General features: G+C 39.0%; 1 protein-coding gene across 1 annotated transcript in view; it reads left to right on the forward strand.

Moving 5' to 3' along the window:
• DNAH11 (dynein axonemal heavy chain 11) overlaps positions 1-18,335 on the forward strand; it is a 307,654-nt gene that overhangs the window by 82,795 nt on the left and 206,524 nt on the right. The window contains 2 exon segments of the mRNA XM_024738428.1: positions 161-252; positions 1,916-2,042. Of these exon segments, the coding sequence (XP_024594196.1) occupies positions 161-252; positions 1,916-2,042 (219 nt within the window).

Raw genomic sequence — 18,335 nt, forward strand, 5'->3', positions numbered from 1 at the left:
ATCTAAAAGTTTAAAAGCAGAACAGACGTGGTGTTAGAAATCTCATTTATCTTGCTTTCCCGTAGTTTGATTGTTCTTCACTTTTTAATTCCCTAAATGGATGAAAAATTTAGAAAACTAATTTCTAATATCAATGGCTCCATGTTTTACTTTCACTCAGGAGTTAATGTTCAGGACAGCTAAAATAAAAAATGTTTTAGAAGCAACATGCAGACCTAACCTTTTTGAAGAACTTAAAGATTTACAGTACAGGTAAGAATAAAACTACAAAGTGATCAATTTGTTATACTTCTGAAATTTCTTTTGAATATCTCATAGTATTTAGCACCAAGTTATTGTACGAACAACTTCTACTAAATTATTTTATAATTTTGCTTATAGTTATCTAGTTGCCTTATACATATTAGGTGGTACATACATTTTGTGAGTTAACGTAAACAGATCCAAATATATTTCTGTTTTCCAAAAAGGAATATCATTATAGTAAAATTAGAATATCCTATTATCAAGAGAATCAGCATGGTTGTTTAACCAATTCTTTTATCAAAGTATCCTGCAAATATTTATTAAGCAGCTACTGTATTCTAGGAACTGGGATTGCACTCATTTTAAGTCCTTTATTTTGTATATAGTTTAATTATACTAGAAATTATCCTTAGACAGCATGTTAGTATTTTTGAAATCCTTGTCCTAAAGGGCATTTGTAATTTTCAGATAAAATTATACAACAACTAGTGGTCATAAGAATTTTCTGGCTTTTGATTAAAAATGGGCAGATCAGCCACTAAAAAAAGAGCTTTGTGTGGAATTGTGACCACTTTTCATTGCAAGGCAGAGGAGCCCTCTAGATAAAAATATATATCACATACAATTATTTCATAATCTGGAAGTTGTTTAGAGAGAGAGTTGGCCATAATTTTAAAAGTGTGGATTTCTACAGAAGTTAATTACTTCTTAGTCAGTAATCTTTGAGGGTTTGTGGGGCTCTGCCTCTGGGTCATCTCTGCTCTGCTAAGAAAATAATGTGGAAATGATTCTGGATTTTATGACTCTTCTGAAAACCAGAGAGAGTTGAAGGTGCTTGTGTTTTGTAGACATTCAGTGGGAAAAGGAAGACCTTAAACCAATTACGTGTTAAGTAAAGCATTTTGTGCTCAGGGCGAGTGATGCCAAATCTGGTCTTCTCTCCTGCTGATGAGAAGTGTCATTAAAAGAAGGGTAAAAATGAACTTACCTACAAAGCAGAAACAGAAGTAGTTACAGATGTAGAAAACAAACTTACGGTTACCAGGGGGTAAGGGGGGGTGGGACAAATTGGGAGATTGGGACTGACATATACATACTACTATATATATAATAGATAACTAATAAGGATATACTGTATAGCACAGGGAGCTCTACTCAATACTGTGTAATGGCCAGACTATATATATAATAGATAACTAATAAGGATATAGCACACTGTATAGCACAGGGAGCTCTACTCAATACTGTGTAATGGCCTATATGGGAAAAGAATCTAAAAAAGAGTGGATATATGTATAACTGATTCTGTTTTCACTGTACACCTGAAACTAACAACATTGTAAATCAACTATACTCCAATAAAAAATTTTTTGTAAATGTCCACGCTTCCCTCCAAAAAACAGACAAGTGATAAGTAACATCAACTTAAGTCTGATCTATATTTAGTCTCAACTAACGATGGGTGTGTGTGTGTTTCTCCTCCCACTTGGCATGACTTGTACACGAGTCATGAACAAGACGATGATGTCAAAGAGAAGGAGGTAGGCTCCGTGTTAAATGGTGAGCTTCTTGTGGTGAATGGACAGATGAGAGGCTCTGGGTTTTGGTGACGTTTTAATAAATGAATGGGCAAGATATGCTTACAATGATTTTTCATTCCTTCCTGCAGGCTTTCTCTTTGTGAAAAAGCTCTTGCTGAGTACCTGGAAACCAAGCGTGTGGCTTTTCCGCGCTTCTATTTCATCTCTTCTGCAGACTTACTTGACATTCTCTCAAAGGGAGCTCAACCTATGGAGGTAAATATTTGTTTTTGAGAGTCTCATATTATCCTATGTTAGCTAAGGAATGTCACAGTTTCTTTATTATTGTCAAATGCCACCTACCATGTCACATGTGCCAGGAGCCAGAAAATATGCAGTAAGAATTCTTAATGCAGCAACAGAGGGATGTTAGAAGCGGTGCTCAAGGAACTAGGAAAGGTAACTGCCTGGTTCTCAACACAAGGAAGGGACAGCAAATGTACAAGGCTTAGGGCCCTGCAAGAAGTTAACGGAAGAAACACTGGCTCCAAACCCCCAGAATTCTGGGACAAGGACTGGAGCTCCATTGCCTGGTTTGCAGCTTTCCTGGGGGAGACTGAGTCACTGGGAACGAGATCATGGCTGGTACCTTCTTACAACAACCTTGACTCCCGAGTAACCTTCATAGTTGAAGCTGGACTAGGCTTCCGTGCTGTCAGAGGTGTATTGGTATATTTTCATCCTCTACCTAACACTCTAATTTTCTCCTATCCATTCAAAAATAATGTAGCACCCATGACAATATGTAAAGCAAATAAAAGCAGCTCTTATCTTTTGTAATCTGAGAGCACAGATCAGAGACCAAGCTTTGTGCAAATCCCAAAGCTCTCCTTCCTCTAAACATTTAGTGGATGTTGCCTTTCATTATATCTGTTCAGTTGTTCACATCCATTTAGATCTTAGAATTGTTACAACTGACATAGGCAGTTACTCCTAGACTTGACCATATAGCACAGATTATTTTGACGCCAAAGGTTGTGCTTTATCGTTGTGGATTTGTCTCCATGTTCCTGCTCTAGGTATTTTTCTGCCATTTTCTTTGGAATATGTGTCACCTAACACTACGGTTTCCTGAATACTACTGTTCTCTGGACACAGTATTTATCTTTTTTTTTGGTACGCGGGCCTCTCACTGTTGTGGCCTCTCCCGTTGCGGAGCACGGGCTCCGGACGCGCAGGCTCAGCTGCCATGGCTCACGGGCCCAGCCGCTCTGCAGCATGTGGGATCTTCCCGGACCGGGACACGGACCCGTGTCCCCTACATTGGCAGGCGGACTCTCAACCACTGCACCACCAGGGAAGCCCCCACAGTATTTATCTTGATTATTTCTCTCTCATTCATCATTTCTCTTTGGAGCTAAATTCAGATGGATGGCTGTTCTTGCTGTTGGCAATACAAGTACAATCTTGCTATGAACAGCAAAGTTGTTAGTCAGCTTTGGCAACATTTTCAGGATTACCACTCAGGTATCATTCTGTATATTTATGCTAACTCCCAGATGGCTTTGTAGATAAAATCCATCTAATTAGATTGACTTGGAATCCAGTATCTCCATCTCTCATTTATGTCAATGACATGTAAATTGGATGTTTTGGGGTTTGTTTTTTTTTTAAAGTAGTTTAAACATGGCAGTTACTACCACGTTTAAGCTTCAGTAATCTCCTGAGAACCTCCTCGTGACCGGCAACTGGACCCTCTGCCCGGGGTGATCATATGAGATAGAGGATGTCATGTTCTATTCCAGGTACATGTTCCTAAACACTTGCAAATCTGAAATACTTAGAATCCTGAATTTTCACTATGTAAATTAGATGCGTAAATCTGTAAGTGGGAACATGGCTTTTATATTCTTTAAACATAATAAACGCATATGGGACTGTTTTATTGAACAGTATTAATTATCCAGAATATAGACATGAAACAGTTTTATCTTTCTACAATTATTAAGCTCAAATGTGCCCTGCTGGATGTCTTTACAGTGAGTAACAGGTCCCTTTATAACATCTTGGATAGGTACTGTAATGCTCCGGTCCCTTTTTATTATTAAAAATTAAAGAAACCCAAAGCAACTCAACAAGATCTAGTTTAAAATTCCAACCTCACCTCTGTGTCAAGACCAGGCTTTTACATAATGAACTTGGAGTTGGGATCTTTTATTTCTCCTCCCTGTCAGTTTACCTTGGGGAGGAAGGAAGGGTGTCATCTGTCAGTCATTGCCCTTTCTTAATGCATATTCCTGCTTCTCTGTTTGGCAGTGGCTGTCGACCTTGACCCTTGACAGCCAGTACCCACATGCTGGGTCTCTTGTGGAACAGAAGCAAGTCCTCAGGGGGCAGGGGGAAACCCCCAGGGGGTATATATTGCAGAGACAAGTCCATCTCAGCACTTCCAGTTCTTGCCCTTGGCAGTGTAATCCATCATTTGTTATATCTTCTTCCTCCTTTTCCACCTAGACAGATGTCTGAAGTAGGGACACATCGCAGATTCACTTGCTGCGGGCATCCGTAGTTTCTGTTAGTGATTCTCCAGCCCCTCTCACTGGACAACTTAAAGGGCAGAGATGGGGGAAACAGCCCTTCACCTTGAAGCTCCAGGAGGAGTGAGGCAAAGCCAGAGCATCCTCCTCTGGGCTGCTAAATCACAGGTGTGAGGATGTCCACCTGTCCCCCCCTCCTCCCTGCTATACTTTCCCAGAAGGGGCGTATGGAGGCAGATGATGGTAAGGCATTGAGATGTGTCTTGTCAAGCCCTGGAGGGACCAACCTGTCCTCACTCCTTTCTGCTGTCTTCAGCGCATGCACTTGCCCGATGCCTCTTTGTCCTTAATTGAAGTCCTAGGCTGGTGCTCGAGGAGCAGATGACTCAATATACACTTGTCACCCATTCTCTTTATGTCCTTTCAAATCATCAAAAAGTGCTTCAGGCCTTAGACAACCTGTTGGCTCAGGGATATGCATCCCTGATGCCAACATTTTTTTTTTCGTTATCCTTCCTAAATTACAGGATGAGGTTTTGCTTTTACATATATATATATATAATTTTTATTTTCACAGCATCACTTCAGTATTTCAAAATGTTATTGTTAATACCAGTGCGACTTATCGTGGAAGTCTTCCTGTCTACCTAATTCATAGTGTTGTAATCATAAGTTCTAAACCCCTGAATCTCAGGTACATTTCTCAGTAGTAGTACTAGTAACACTCTTTAATGAATGACTAGGTAATGTAAGACATTAAAAAGATTTAAAATTTTTATGTAGCTGAATATTGAAGTCACCACATAGAGAATCTCCAAAATGGCTCACAGCCATGCTGATAAATACTAACAACAGTGCTGTCTGTGTCATATCAACAAAAGGAGGTGGGATATTTCTGCTTACGAGCTGAAGGGGTCTGGCTTTGTGGCTCCAGAGTAAATGCGGTACACAGTTCTTCTGTCCTGCCAGCTTTGAAATGATTCGATTTTTGAAACATTTGACATTTGAGATACATTGTTTTGAATTTTGCTCAAAATGTGATGTCATTGAGATCCTTTTGTTACACGAATTAAACGTTGAACAATTCGATTTCACCTCAAATGCTATCACCCTTTTAGGAAAGGTTTGTCATTAGCGAAAGTGTTTAGCTGCCTCTGAAGTGCAAATACCACCTGGGAGCAACTTGTTGGGGTGAAGGGTTGAAAAGGAGCTAAGGATGAGTTGAGTCATCTAGAGCCGCAGTCAGCTTCTTTCCCTGCAGTGGTTCTGCAAAGTCAAGGTGTGATCTCAGCCCTTGGTCACTTGCTGTGGAATAGTTAATGCTTTTAGCAGTTATGCCAAAGGGCCTAGCCTTGCTACACTCTTTCTTTCATCATCAGAATCAGTTTCAGTCCACCAGACACAGCTTTTCCGTCTCTGCCTTTTGTGCTAACATCCTGAATATGCGCCCTGTACTGTGACGGAGATAACATGGCAACTGCAGCTTGTGGGATAACAATGCAATTTGCCCCAGAAAAGATGACCCTTTGTGGGCAGAGGAGTCATGCTGACATCTTGTGAATGACTTGAATTCCTCAGGCCCCCCTCCTCCTCCCGCCACACTCAATTTAAGAGTGTTGGTCCAAGTGAGGGTTTCTGCAGTTGATTGTGGAATTTGATCAGCCTGAGTACATCAGCCAGGAAAGTCTGACATTATTACATCCTGTGTTCTATAAGCAGAAATGTCCAATTTAAGATACTTGAGTTGGAATGTCAGAGTGATGAAATCAGTGTGTCTAGAATGGCTTCAGTGGGTTTCAGCTGTTGGTAAGTTTGGTTAAGGTCAAGTTTTAAAGACTTTTCTCCTCCTAGAGTTCACCCTGACCTCCCAGTGGCATAGATTATCTAAAGGACTGAGGATGTGGCTGTGCTGTGTAACTTCCATGGTCAAAATCTCTGGTGGTTACTTATGGAAATACAAACTTAGAGGTATATTTGCAGGATTAATGGTCATGGCGCAGTAGTTATGAAGTTGCACATGATTCAGTATTAAAATTCTGTGCTTTCTCCCCCGCCTTAGAAAAACATCCTTTTGTGTTTTTCAATGAAACGAATGTAGTGGTTAAAGTCAGCCTGAGTAACATCAGTTGGCCCCACTGTGCCCTTCCAGGTTGTGATACTGTGCCTTGAAATAGCTGACAACTTGGTGTTTTTAGCCACTGGTTCCTTATGACTTGAAAGATCTTTTTGTCCTAGAAGCATTGGTGCATTTTGTCTTCCTTCATCTCCTATGTGATGATGAGTGAAAGCTTCCCCATGATAGAGGTATACTAAAGAATGACACACTTTCCATGTGATCAGCTGCCTTTGTGTTGTGTGACGGGGGGTAACCGTGGGCCGCATGTGTGGCTGTTGGGCACCTGAAATGTGTCAACTGAGGGGCTGAATTTTTAACTACAATACGTTAGAAAAACTGATCTTTGATTCAGTTATTGGAAAACAAGTTTGAAACAACTAGAACGTGACTCTACTTTCACAACTGTGTATTTTGTGAAACGTAAAGACAGATGAAGTATTTCTGATGAAAAATCCAAATTGAGATAAGCTGTGAATGTAAAATATGCACCTGGTTTCAAAGACTTAAAGATAAGAAGGTAAAATATCTCATTAGTGATTTTTCTATTAATTACATATTGAAGTGACAATACTTTGGATACATTAGGTCAAATAAAATACATCAGAATTAATTTCACCTGTTTCTTTTTATTTGTTTTAATATGGCTACTAGAAAGCCACTGCTGTGGCAGTTGAGGCCACAGTGCATTTTCGAAAATGAGAAGATCAGGAATATATATGCTCAGAAATGTTTGCATCAAAAATATCCTTCAGTGGCATTGTACCGAATCTACATAAGAAGAAATCTGCCAACTTGTCTTTTGAGAAATCCCCCAAATTTCAGTATGAGACAGATGGCACTCAACTGATACCCTTAATAGAATGTCAATATTGGCACTTAGACAGGTGCTTGTGAGAAATGGGCTTAATATTAGGTAATAAAAAGAACTTCTGGTTCTTCAAGGGGGCAGATATCTAAGATCCCGCATCCCCACAAGCGCAGTGGATAGTGCTGGATAGTGGATAGTGCTATCCTGGATAGTTGCTTCCATTTGGTTGTCTCCATGGTAGAGTGAAGGTGCCTCACCGTCTGAATCTCAGGAATCAGGATGATGCAGCTCAGCACTCACTCAGAGTGTGTCACAGCCTTCTTGACATGGATTAGTCCTCCTTAGACAATCAAGAGGGGGAAGTCCCTGGCAGTCCAGTGGTTAGGACTCCATGCTTCCACGGCAGTGGGCACAGGTTCGAGGGGGAATCCTGCGAGCTGCACAGTGCAACCCAAAATAAATAAATAAACCAGTAGCTCTTAAGCAAGAGGAAAAAGGCTCAAGATGCAAGTGGTTAGTTGGCTGCATGCACGAGTGAATGACTTTTAGTTGAAATAAAATCAGTCAAAAATCCCTACTTTTTTATAGTGAGTAGAAGGTTGAAGGGCTCGTAGGTACCTACAGTGGAGGGAGGGGGTTGCCCTTGAGTTTAGGTTGGCACCGAGGATGAAATAGGGAAGAGGCAGGAAAAGGAAACTTTTCTGGAGCTAGACATAGGCACATTAGCCATCCATCAGAAGGTAGAATAGTAGGAAAGAACAGAGACCTTGAAATCATGTAGACATGAGTTTAAATCCCGGCTCTGTTGATTTTTTTTAAAATTTTATTTCATTTTCTCAACTTCTTGTATAGATATTGGAAAGACAAAAATATTTGGTTCTTTTTTACTTATTATCATAACACTTATTTTGTCATTTTGGGGGTCAAAATGAACACAGCATTAGTATTTTTAGGATCATTAAAGTAACGTATAATTCTTTTTTTTTTTTTACATCTTTATTGGAGTATAATTGCTTTACAACGGTGTGTTAGTTTCTGCTTTATAACAAAGTGAATCATTTATACATGTACATATGTTCCCATATCTCTTTCCTCTTGCGTCTCCCGCCCTCCCTATCCCACCCCTCCAGGCGGTCACAGAGCACCGAGCTGATCTCCCTGTGCTATGCGGCTGCTTCCCACTAGTTATCTACCTTATCTGTTGATTATTGACTATGTTACTGCTTTACCTTTCTGAACCTCAGTTTCCTTATATACCAAATGGGGAAAGCAGTAGGTACTATATCTTTGATTTTTGAGCAAGCAGTAAAGCAAACATGTAAAGAACTAAGAAAAATGCTAGCATAGAATATAAAAATGGCCACAAGTTCTTCCTCTCCCTTCGTCCATGCCATTTCAATGTGAAGCTGCACTTTGCATCAAGGGGTAGAGCTTATTTCTCCATTTGGCTTCCTGTGTGACTTGTTTTGGCCAGTGTATCATTAGCAAGAGGCTTGAAAAGCATTTGTACGCTACGCTTGCCCTCTTCTTGCTCTTTGGAAACCTATGGCCACCTCCTCATGAATAAGCCAAGGCTAGCCTGCTGGTTGAGGAGAAGCACATGCCCATACCCAAGCCACCAGCTGGACAACCATCACACACATGTGAGAAGCCATCGATCACCAGTAGACTGCAGAGGTGTGAGGGTGCCCAGCTGGGACCAACTGAAAGAACCCAAAAGCCCCGACACAGAATGTGAACTCTGAAATTGTTGCTTTTTTAAGCCACTAAATTTTGAGGTAGTTTGTTACACTGCAAAAACTAATTGATGCACGTTAGATATTCACATAGACATGTCTAAGTACAGAATGTACAGTCAATATCAAGGACTTTATGTGCTACTGATGTACTATAAAAGATTTTACCTGAAATTCAAAAAAAACCCCAAAATGATAAATGTCAAGTACTAATCCCTGAAGCTAGTTTTCTTTATTTTCTTTCTTTTTATTTTTGTTTTGTTTTTCTTCTTCCTGAAGGTACCTTCATATTAGCTATGCATTGTTTTGACATTCGTGAGTGTGAAAGAACTGGTGAAAATATCATGAGTTGGTGTGTTTCTGAATCTTCGCTAGGCTGAAATACTCTGCCTAGCAATGTGTTCATTTCCCCCTCTTTTTTCAATTTGTACAGATATTTTGTCAAACTCTGACATGATTTTTCATTAGAAAAACACATACATTCACATGATGAGCTATCAAGATCAAACCTACCAAAAGCCTAAGGTTAAAAAGACTCATAGTACTGGGCTTCCCTGGTGGCGCAGTGGTCGAGAGTCTGCCTTCCGATGCAGGGGACACGAGTTCGTGCCCCCGTCCGGGAAGATCCCACATGCCGCGGAGCAGCTAGCCCAATGAGCCATGGCCACTGAGCCTGTGCGTCCGGAGCCTGTGCTCCGCAACAGGAGAGGCCACAACGGTGAGAGGCCTGCGTACCACAAAAAAAAAAAGACTCACAGTACTAAATAATGGTAAGGATGTGGAGCAATGGGAATGTTCCTATCTAGCCAGTGTGATTGTAGATTGGTACAACCACTCAGGAAACCTGTTTGACAATATCTTCTAAATTTGAATATAATAATACATTATTATCCAGCAGTTCCTCTTCTTAGTGTATACTCAGCAGAAATGAATACATAGGTGAACCAAAGTATGTGACAAGAATTTTCATAGCTACATTATCCATAACACCCCCAAACTGGAAATAATCCAAATGTCTCTGAACAGTTGAATGCATAAATACATCGTGTAATATTCATATAACAGAGTACCACATAGCAATGAAGAAGAAAACTAGTGCTATACATAATAACATGAATAAACCTCACTAACATGATGTTGAATGATAGAAGGCAGACGCAAGAATACATATTGTATGACTCCCCTTATGTAAAGGTAATATCCATTTTTAAAAAAAAATTTATTAGAGTATAGTTGATTTATAATGCGTTAGTTTCAGCTGTACAGCAAAGTGATGCAGTTATACATATATTCATTCCTTTTCAGGTTTTTTCCCATATAGATTATTACAGAATATTGAGTAGACTTCCCTGTGCTATACAGTGGGTTCTTGTTGGTTACCTGTTTTATATATAGTAGTGTCTGTATGTTACTCCCAAGTTCCTGATTTATTCCTCCCCCACAGTGTTTCCCCTTTGGTAACCATAGGTATGATTTCAATACCTGTGCATCTGTTTCTGTTTTGTAATTAAGTTCGTTTTTATCATTTTTTAAAAATTAGATTGCACTTACAGATGTAGAAAACAATTTTATGGTTACCAGGGAGGAAAAGGGAGGAGGGATAAATTGTGAGATTGGGATACACATATACATACTACTATATATAAAATAGATAACTAATAAGGACCTACTGTATAGTACAGGGAACTACTGAATACTCTGTAATGACCTACATGGAAAAGGTGTCTAAAAAAGAGTGGACATATGTATTTATATAACTGATTCACAGTGCTGTACAGCAGAAAGTAACACAACATTGTAAACCAACTATACTTCAATAAAACTTTTTTAAAAAGAAAAAATTTAGATTCCACATATGAGTGATATCATATGATATTTGTCTTTCTCTGTCTGATTTACTTCAGTTAGTATGATAATCTCTAAGTCCATCTGTGTTGCTGCACATGACATTAGTTTGGTTCTTTTTATATGGCTGAGTACTATTCCATTGTACATCTGTACCACATATTCTTTATCCATTCCTCTGTCGATGGACATTTAGGTTGCTTCCATGTCTTGGCTGTTGTAAATAGAGCTTCAATGAACAATGGGGTGCGTGTATTTTTCGAATTATGGTTTTCTTCAGGTATGTGCCCAGGAGTGGGATTGCTGGATCATATGGTATTTCTATTTTTTTGTTTTTTAAGGTACTGCCATACTGTTCTCCATAGTGGTTGTACCAATTTACATTCCTACCAACAGTGTAGGAGGGTTCCCTTTTCTCCACACCCTCTCCAGCATTTCTTGTTTGTAGACTTTTTGATGATGCCCATTCTAACCAGTATGAGGTGCTACCTCACTGTAGTTTTGATTTGCATTTCTCTAATAATTAGTGAAGTTGAGCAGTTTTTCATATGCCTCTTGGTATGTCTTCTTTGGAGTAATGTCTATTTAGGTCGTACACCCATTTTTTGATTGGGTTGTTTGGTTTTTTTTGACATAGAGCTGCATGAGCTGTTTATATGTTTTGGAGATTAACCCCTTGTCAGTCACTTCGTTTGCAAATATTTTCTCCCATTCTGTGGGTTGGCCTTTTGTTTTGTTTATGGTTTCCTTTGCTGTGCACAAGTCTTTAGGTTTAATTAGATCCCATTCATTTATTTTTGTTTTTATTTTCATTACTCTAGGAGGTGGATCCAAAAAGATATTGCTGCGATTTATGTCAGAGAGTGTTCTGCCTACCTTTTCTTCTCAGAGTTTTATAGTGTCCAGCCTTACATTTAGGTCTTTGATCAATTTTGAGTTTAGTTTTGTGTGTGGTGTTAGAGAATGTTCTAATTTCATTCTTTTACATGTAGCTGTCCAGTTTTCCCAACACCGCTTATTGAAGAGACTGTCTTTTCTCCATTGTATATTCTTGTCTCCTTTGTCATAGATTAATTGACCATATGTGTGTGGGTTTATTTCTGGGCTTTCTTTCCTGTTCCATTGATCTCTATTTCTGTTTCTGTGCCAATACCATACTGTTTTGATTACTGTAGCTTTGTAGTATAGTGTGAAGTCAGGGAGCCTGATTCCTCCAGCTCCATTTTTCTTTCTCAGGATTGCCTTGGCTATTCGGGGTCTTTCATGTTTCCATACAAATTGTGAAACTTTTTGTTCTAGTTCTGTGAAAAATGCCATTGGTAATTTTTTTAAATTAATTAATTAATTTATGGCTGTGTTGGGTCTTCGTTTCTGTGCCAGGGCTTTCTCTAGTTGTGGCAAGTGGAGGCCACTCTTCATTGTGGTGCGTGGGCCTCTCACTATTGCGGCCTCTCTTGTCGCGGAGCACAGGCTCCAGACGTGCAGGCTCAGTAATTGTGGCTCACGGGCCCAGTTGCTTCGCGGCTTGTGGGATCTTCCCAGACCAGGGCTTGAACCCATGTCCCCTGCATTGGCAGGCAGATTCTTGACCACTGCGCCACCAGGGAAGCCCGCCATTGGTAATTTGATGGCGATTGCACTGAATCTGTTGATTGCCTTGGGTAGTATGGTCATTTTCACAATGTTGATTCTTCCAATTCAAGAGCGTGGTATCACTTTGCATCTGTTTGTGTCATCTTTGATTTCTTTCATTTGTGTCTTATAGGTTTCGTAGTACAAGTTTTTTGCCTCCTTAGGTAGGTTTATTCATAGGTATTTTATTCTTTTTGATGTGACGGTAAATGGGATTGTTTCCTTAATTTATGTTTCTGATATTTCATTGTTAGTGTATAAGAATACAAGAGCTTGCTTTGTATCAATTTTGTTGTTGTTGGGTTTTTTTTTGGCCGTGCCACACAGCTTGCAAGATCCCAGTTCCCCAACCAGGTATTGAACCTGCATTCTTGGCAGTGAAAGCACAGAGTCCTAACCATTGGACCGCCAGGAAATTCCATTGATTTTGTATCCTGCAACTTTGTTGAATTCATTGATGAGCTCTAGTAGTTTTCTGGTAGCATCTTTAGGATTTTCTGTGTATAGTATCATATCATCTTACAGTTTTACTTCTTTTCCAATTTGGATTCCTTTTATTTCTTTTTCTTCTCTGATTTCCCTGGCTAAGACTTCCAAAACTGTGTTGAATAAAAGTGGCAACAGTGGACATCCTTGTCTTGTTCCTGATCTTAGAGGGAATGCTTTCACCTTTTCACCATTGAGAGTGATGTTAGCTCTGGGTTTGTCATATATGGGCTTTAGTAGGTAATGTCCATTTTTGAGAGGAGGGACTAGTGACTGACATGGGCCATGAGGATTTTTGGGGGGGTTCAGGTGTATTCAGTTTCTTAATTGTCTCAGTGGTTACAAGAGTTGTGTTCACTTTGCTAAAATTTATTAAGCTCTACACACGTGATTTTTTTCACTTTTCTCCATTTAAATTTTCAAAAGGTTATTTAAAAACTCAAGAGTTTGTATTGTCAGCATATCTATATATATTTACATACACATGCTAAAAATGTTAAGGAAGAAATACAGAATCAGCACCGATAATATAGGTATGTCCAAGTTATATTAATTAGTGAAAAATCAAATTGCAAAATATGTGTACTATGATTTTATTTTTGGTAAAAGCAAACCAAGCAATACCCAATACCTAGGATTGGCTATAATGGTTTACAAAATTTATAACAAATTTAGTCTTTCTGAATTATATAATTGCATGTTCACTATTGAAAATTTGAAAAATATAAAAATACTAAAGGTAAGAATAACATACTCCTAGATGCTAGTTTTGAGTGGTTGTAGTTTTTCTTTATATGTCTGTGTTTGTGTAGGTAAGAACATATATACTTAATCAAAATTGAAATATTCTTCTACAATATGATGTTTAATGTCGAAAAAAGTTTTCATTATTTGAAAGTGCTATAACTGATTTAACCAACTTCTAGAAAGTTTTTGCATATTTAGACTTTCAACAGTGTTGCGTGTCCATTTCCCTATACTGTCACCTATATTGAGTATTATTAAAAATATAAAACACAACAATAAACTGTTCAACATTATGACAGACTTAAATTTTTTTACATGTAAAAATAAAGGACTCATTTTTCTCTTGTTCTAGAGGATAATATTCACAATAGACAGGACTGCCTACATTTTAGACATTACTTATCTTCTCACAAATACTATCATGAGTATTACCATCATTATGTATAAATGAGCTAATGACTACGTGTGAATGAATCCTGAGGTGTTCATCATGCCAGGAGTAATATCAGGACTTTGTGTCTATTTTATCTCAGTTAATCAGCAGCAGCATCTTTCATAGATGGGGCAAATATGAAATGAGATATAGGCAAAAAGCAAGGGGTAAGCTTTGTGAATGTATAGTAGCCATACAGGGAAACTAGGACATAGCAATACATCTGAGATATACATAAAAGCATATGTAGAAGCTGTATGATTTCGTTTTTCTTCCCTTTCTTTTCTAGGTGAACGTAGGGTAGACTGCTGATCTGATTGCTGTATCAGTTTGCATTTTAAATTATAAAATTACCTAGATGAGTAAATATTTTTGACTTTATTTACAGGTAGATAAATGTCAGCTCTTAAAAAGGCAGCTCTCCCTGTGCACAGACCTGAAAAATACGAATTTCAGTTACCAAGGATCAGTTTAACTCTGTTCCCCCAATAACATGGTTCAAATTTCACATACTACGGTGTGTTAACTGTGAGTGATCTCGAGAGGCACAAACTTCATTGCTGCCTCCTCAGTCCACAAAAATCACCATGTCAGTAACAGATGTACATCTTGACTCGTGACCAGTTACGTCACACCTTTCAAAGTCTGTCTGTGGTCAGCTGTCACACATTTGTTGTTTGATTCTGACGTAATCAGCAAAGAACGTAGTGTGTTACCACCTTGTCCCCAGTGAAGAACCCACGTGACGGTTTACAAAAATAAACCTTCAAAAGAGGGAATTAGTAATGAAGTTGATAGTATAGCAAAGTAGTGAAAATTGATAACGCTAGACATGAAATTTGAATCATAGGTGTAGCTATGGAAGAGAAAGGTGACTGTGGAAATGACACTACACCATTTGAGAGGTTCTAGATATGCAGCCAGAGGATTATAGTGAAAATGAACTCATTGATATAAATGTAAACACTGGTTGTGACAAAAAGGATGAAGATGTCCTAGAGGAAGTGATACCAGGAAAAAAAAAAACTTGACATTAAAGAAACTCTCAGAAATATCAGGACATGGAGACCTCAAAGGATGAAAGGTTGGCAGCCAATCCGAACTTCCAAAGGAATATGGCGACTACACAAAGCATAGGGAAGGTGCTCACTCAGTATTTTAAGTTACAAGATGAGAAGAAGGAGGCAAGCACTGTTCGAACTACTCTTGATAAGTTTCCTATAAAGGAGTAAAACACTTAATTTTTAATTTTCTTTTAGTATTTTAAGTTAGTGTACTAAGTATAGTTTACACTTTTTATTTCTCTGTACTTTTATAACCAAGAGTGAGAGGGATTTTAATGTTTTAACGAAAATTTTTAGCGGCCAAAGCATAATCGTAAGTTTGCCCATTGATCGTGGAGGTTGCATGGTGGTTTTTACGATCGCGCCCTACTGTACAAAGCAGGGGCTGCCTGTCTGGCTACGCACCAGTCGGTGGATGCACCTGATTTACTGTAAACCAGTGGAACAGCATTTCAACTTTTGTTGCTAACCTTTTAGAAACCTACTCAAGATACAACAAAATTATTGAATTTCATGATTTGAAGTGTTCAAATCCATTCTGTTTCTTTAGTGTGGTGCAAAGAGGGGGCCTCTGAGGCATTAGTTTTTATGTATTTTTTAAACTGTAAAATAAGTCTTTCCAAAGACAAACTAGGAAAAAGGAATTTTAATTTTGTGTTAACAGGTACAAAGGGATATCATTAGAAATGGAACAGATCTGAGGTCAACAGCATCCTTGTTAGTTTAAAAAAATGGTCCTGTTCTCTCAGAAGCTCTAAATGGAAGGCAGAATAGGAAAATATCCAACTTCCAACACGCCAGGCATAAGTCATGGGAGAACCTCAAGCCGTGGGGTTTGTGTTTCCTGGTCACCCACTGAGTGACTAGAGACTAGAGTTCTTTTGAAATGCTTTCCTCACCAAAGCAATGATGTGTGAGGATGTCTGACGGTCGAGGTCTCATTTATCCCGCAGCTTTGTACCTGACTATTATTTGTACCTGACTAGGCCCATTACACAGTAGAAGCCATTAAACATCTGTGCACTTCCTGGCCACTTCAGCTGTGATAGCGAGTTGTTAGAGGATTGGAGATACTTTCTGTGTATAATGTCCTGTGGGTTATGTACAGGGATGGGGGAGACTGTGGTAACCCAAGCAGTGATCATCAGCTACCGCTCTGCCTACACTGAAAGTGAGACACTCAAAAACTCATCTATTTTAAACTCGGAAGATTCCTTGCTGTGCTTTTCTTCAGTACTAAAACTGTGAATACAGCAAAAATGTTAAGGCTAAAAGCTTCAAAGATTAAATCACCCTTAAGGAGTTCCTTACCAATATTGGTACTGGTCTTTTCACATGGGAAATTTAGGCGGGTTGCTGTTGTTTGTAGAAGCTGCTATTGGTATAGTTATCAAGGCCATTTAAACTGTGTTTCAAGAAAAACTCATTGCAGAGATGGCTTTAATGCTATGTGCTGGGAAATGTCAGCACCTTTTATTATTTTTTTTTTTTTTACTGAGGTGACATTCAGGTAACACAGAATTAGCCATTTTAAAGTGTATGATTCATTGGCGTTTTGTCTGTTCACAATGTTGTACATCCATCACTTCTGTCTAGTTGCTAAATATTTTCATCACCCCACAGTAAAAACCTCGTGCCCATTACGAAGTCATCGTGCATTCCCTCGTCCCCCTGTCTCCTAGTAGCCATCAGTCTGCTTTCTGTTTCTGTGGATTTACCTATTCTGGCCATTTCATGTACATGGAATCATACACTATATGATCTTTTGTGACTGACTTCTTTCACGTAGCATGATGTTTTCAGGGTTCATCCATGTTGTAGAGTGTACCAGTACTTACTTCCTTTTGATGGTTGAACAGTATTCCATTGTATGGATATGCCACAGTGCACAATGTGTCCATTCATCCATCAGTGGACATTTGGGTTGGTTCCACCTTTTGGCTGCTGTGAATAATACTGCTCTGAACTTTTGTACAAGTATTTGAGTACGTTTTCAGTAATTTGGGGTATATATCTAGGAGTGGAATTACTGGGTCCTATGACAAGTTTATAGTTAGTTAACTTTTTGAGGAATCGCCAAACTGTTTCCCACTTCTCAGGTTTTACAGTAATTTTGCCAAGTGTAAGGAGGGAGAGCTTGTTCCCTTTCCTGATAGTTCCTGTGGTTCACTCTGCCCTCTATTCAGTCCACCCCAGGGGGAGGTAGAGCGGCTTCCCTTACTGGTAGCCTGCAGAACACGCGTCTTCCTCTCCTTTCCTCCTTGCCAGTTCTGCTGGGTGGAGAGGCCGGTCCCAGTCTGTGCTGATATGACCAGATGGATGTCTTATTGATTCTTGTGTTCTGTTTGGAGGCCAGTTGGGCTTTCATCTCTGAACTGGCCTCTAGCGGAACAAGTGCTGCTCTTTGTCTTTTTAACTTGGTTTTATTTTTCAAGGAGTCCAGAACCTGCACAGGGTTCAGTATGCTATTTACTGGGGGTTCTTTTGGAGATCCCACAACTTAGGATGTAAAAGGTTATGATGCTCAAAGAGTTTGAACTTTGTAGATGTGGCTTGGACTTGGAGGTTTAAGATCTAACGGCCACTTATTCTTAGCAGTGTCAACTTTGATGAAGTCACCTAATACTTTGCCTTCAATTTCTTTGTCAATGAAAATGGGGGAACCCCATTCACCTTTCTGATGTAACAGATACGCTCTGGGGCTCATGTAAATAGCAAAGCAAGTGTACAATAACATAGGACCTGACCCAAGAATAAGACTATCTAATTTACATTTTTGTTTCACATATTTCAACACAGCTTTTTTTTTTAAACAATATAAGGTCTTTTATGGTGTAAGTAAAATACCATGTCTGAATTTTAATAACCTGACCACAAAATTCCCAGCAGCATGATTGCTACAGGAATATGGTACAGATAGAGAAGTTGGTAAGTCTCCAGCCTTTAAGGAGAAAATAGATAACCTAGCAGGGTAAGTATTCACCTCCCAACACCTGTTGATGTGATCAGAGTGCCTGGCCACTTCTCCATCTGGGTCATTTCAAACTCTGGAATTGAAGAAGTGATTTTTATTTGGAAGAAAAACATTTTGAGGCATCTCTGTAACGATATAAAGACAGTTTTGTGAATTCATTTAGCCACATCTGTAGATTACCAGAATATACA

Source organism: Neophocaena asiaeorientalis, unplaced genomic scaffold (genome assembly GCF_003031525.2).
Source record: "Neophocaena asiaeorientalis asiaeorientalis breed wild unplaced genomic scaffold, Neophocaena_asiaeorientalis_V1.1 scaffold89, whole genome shotgun sequence".
Taxonomy (NCBI): domain Eukaryota; kingdom Metazoa; phylum Chordata; class Mammalia; order Artiodactyla; family Phocoenidae; genus Neophocaena; species Neophocaena asiaeorientalis.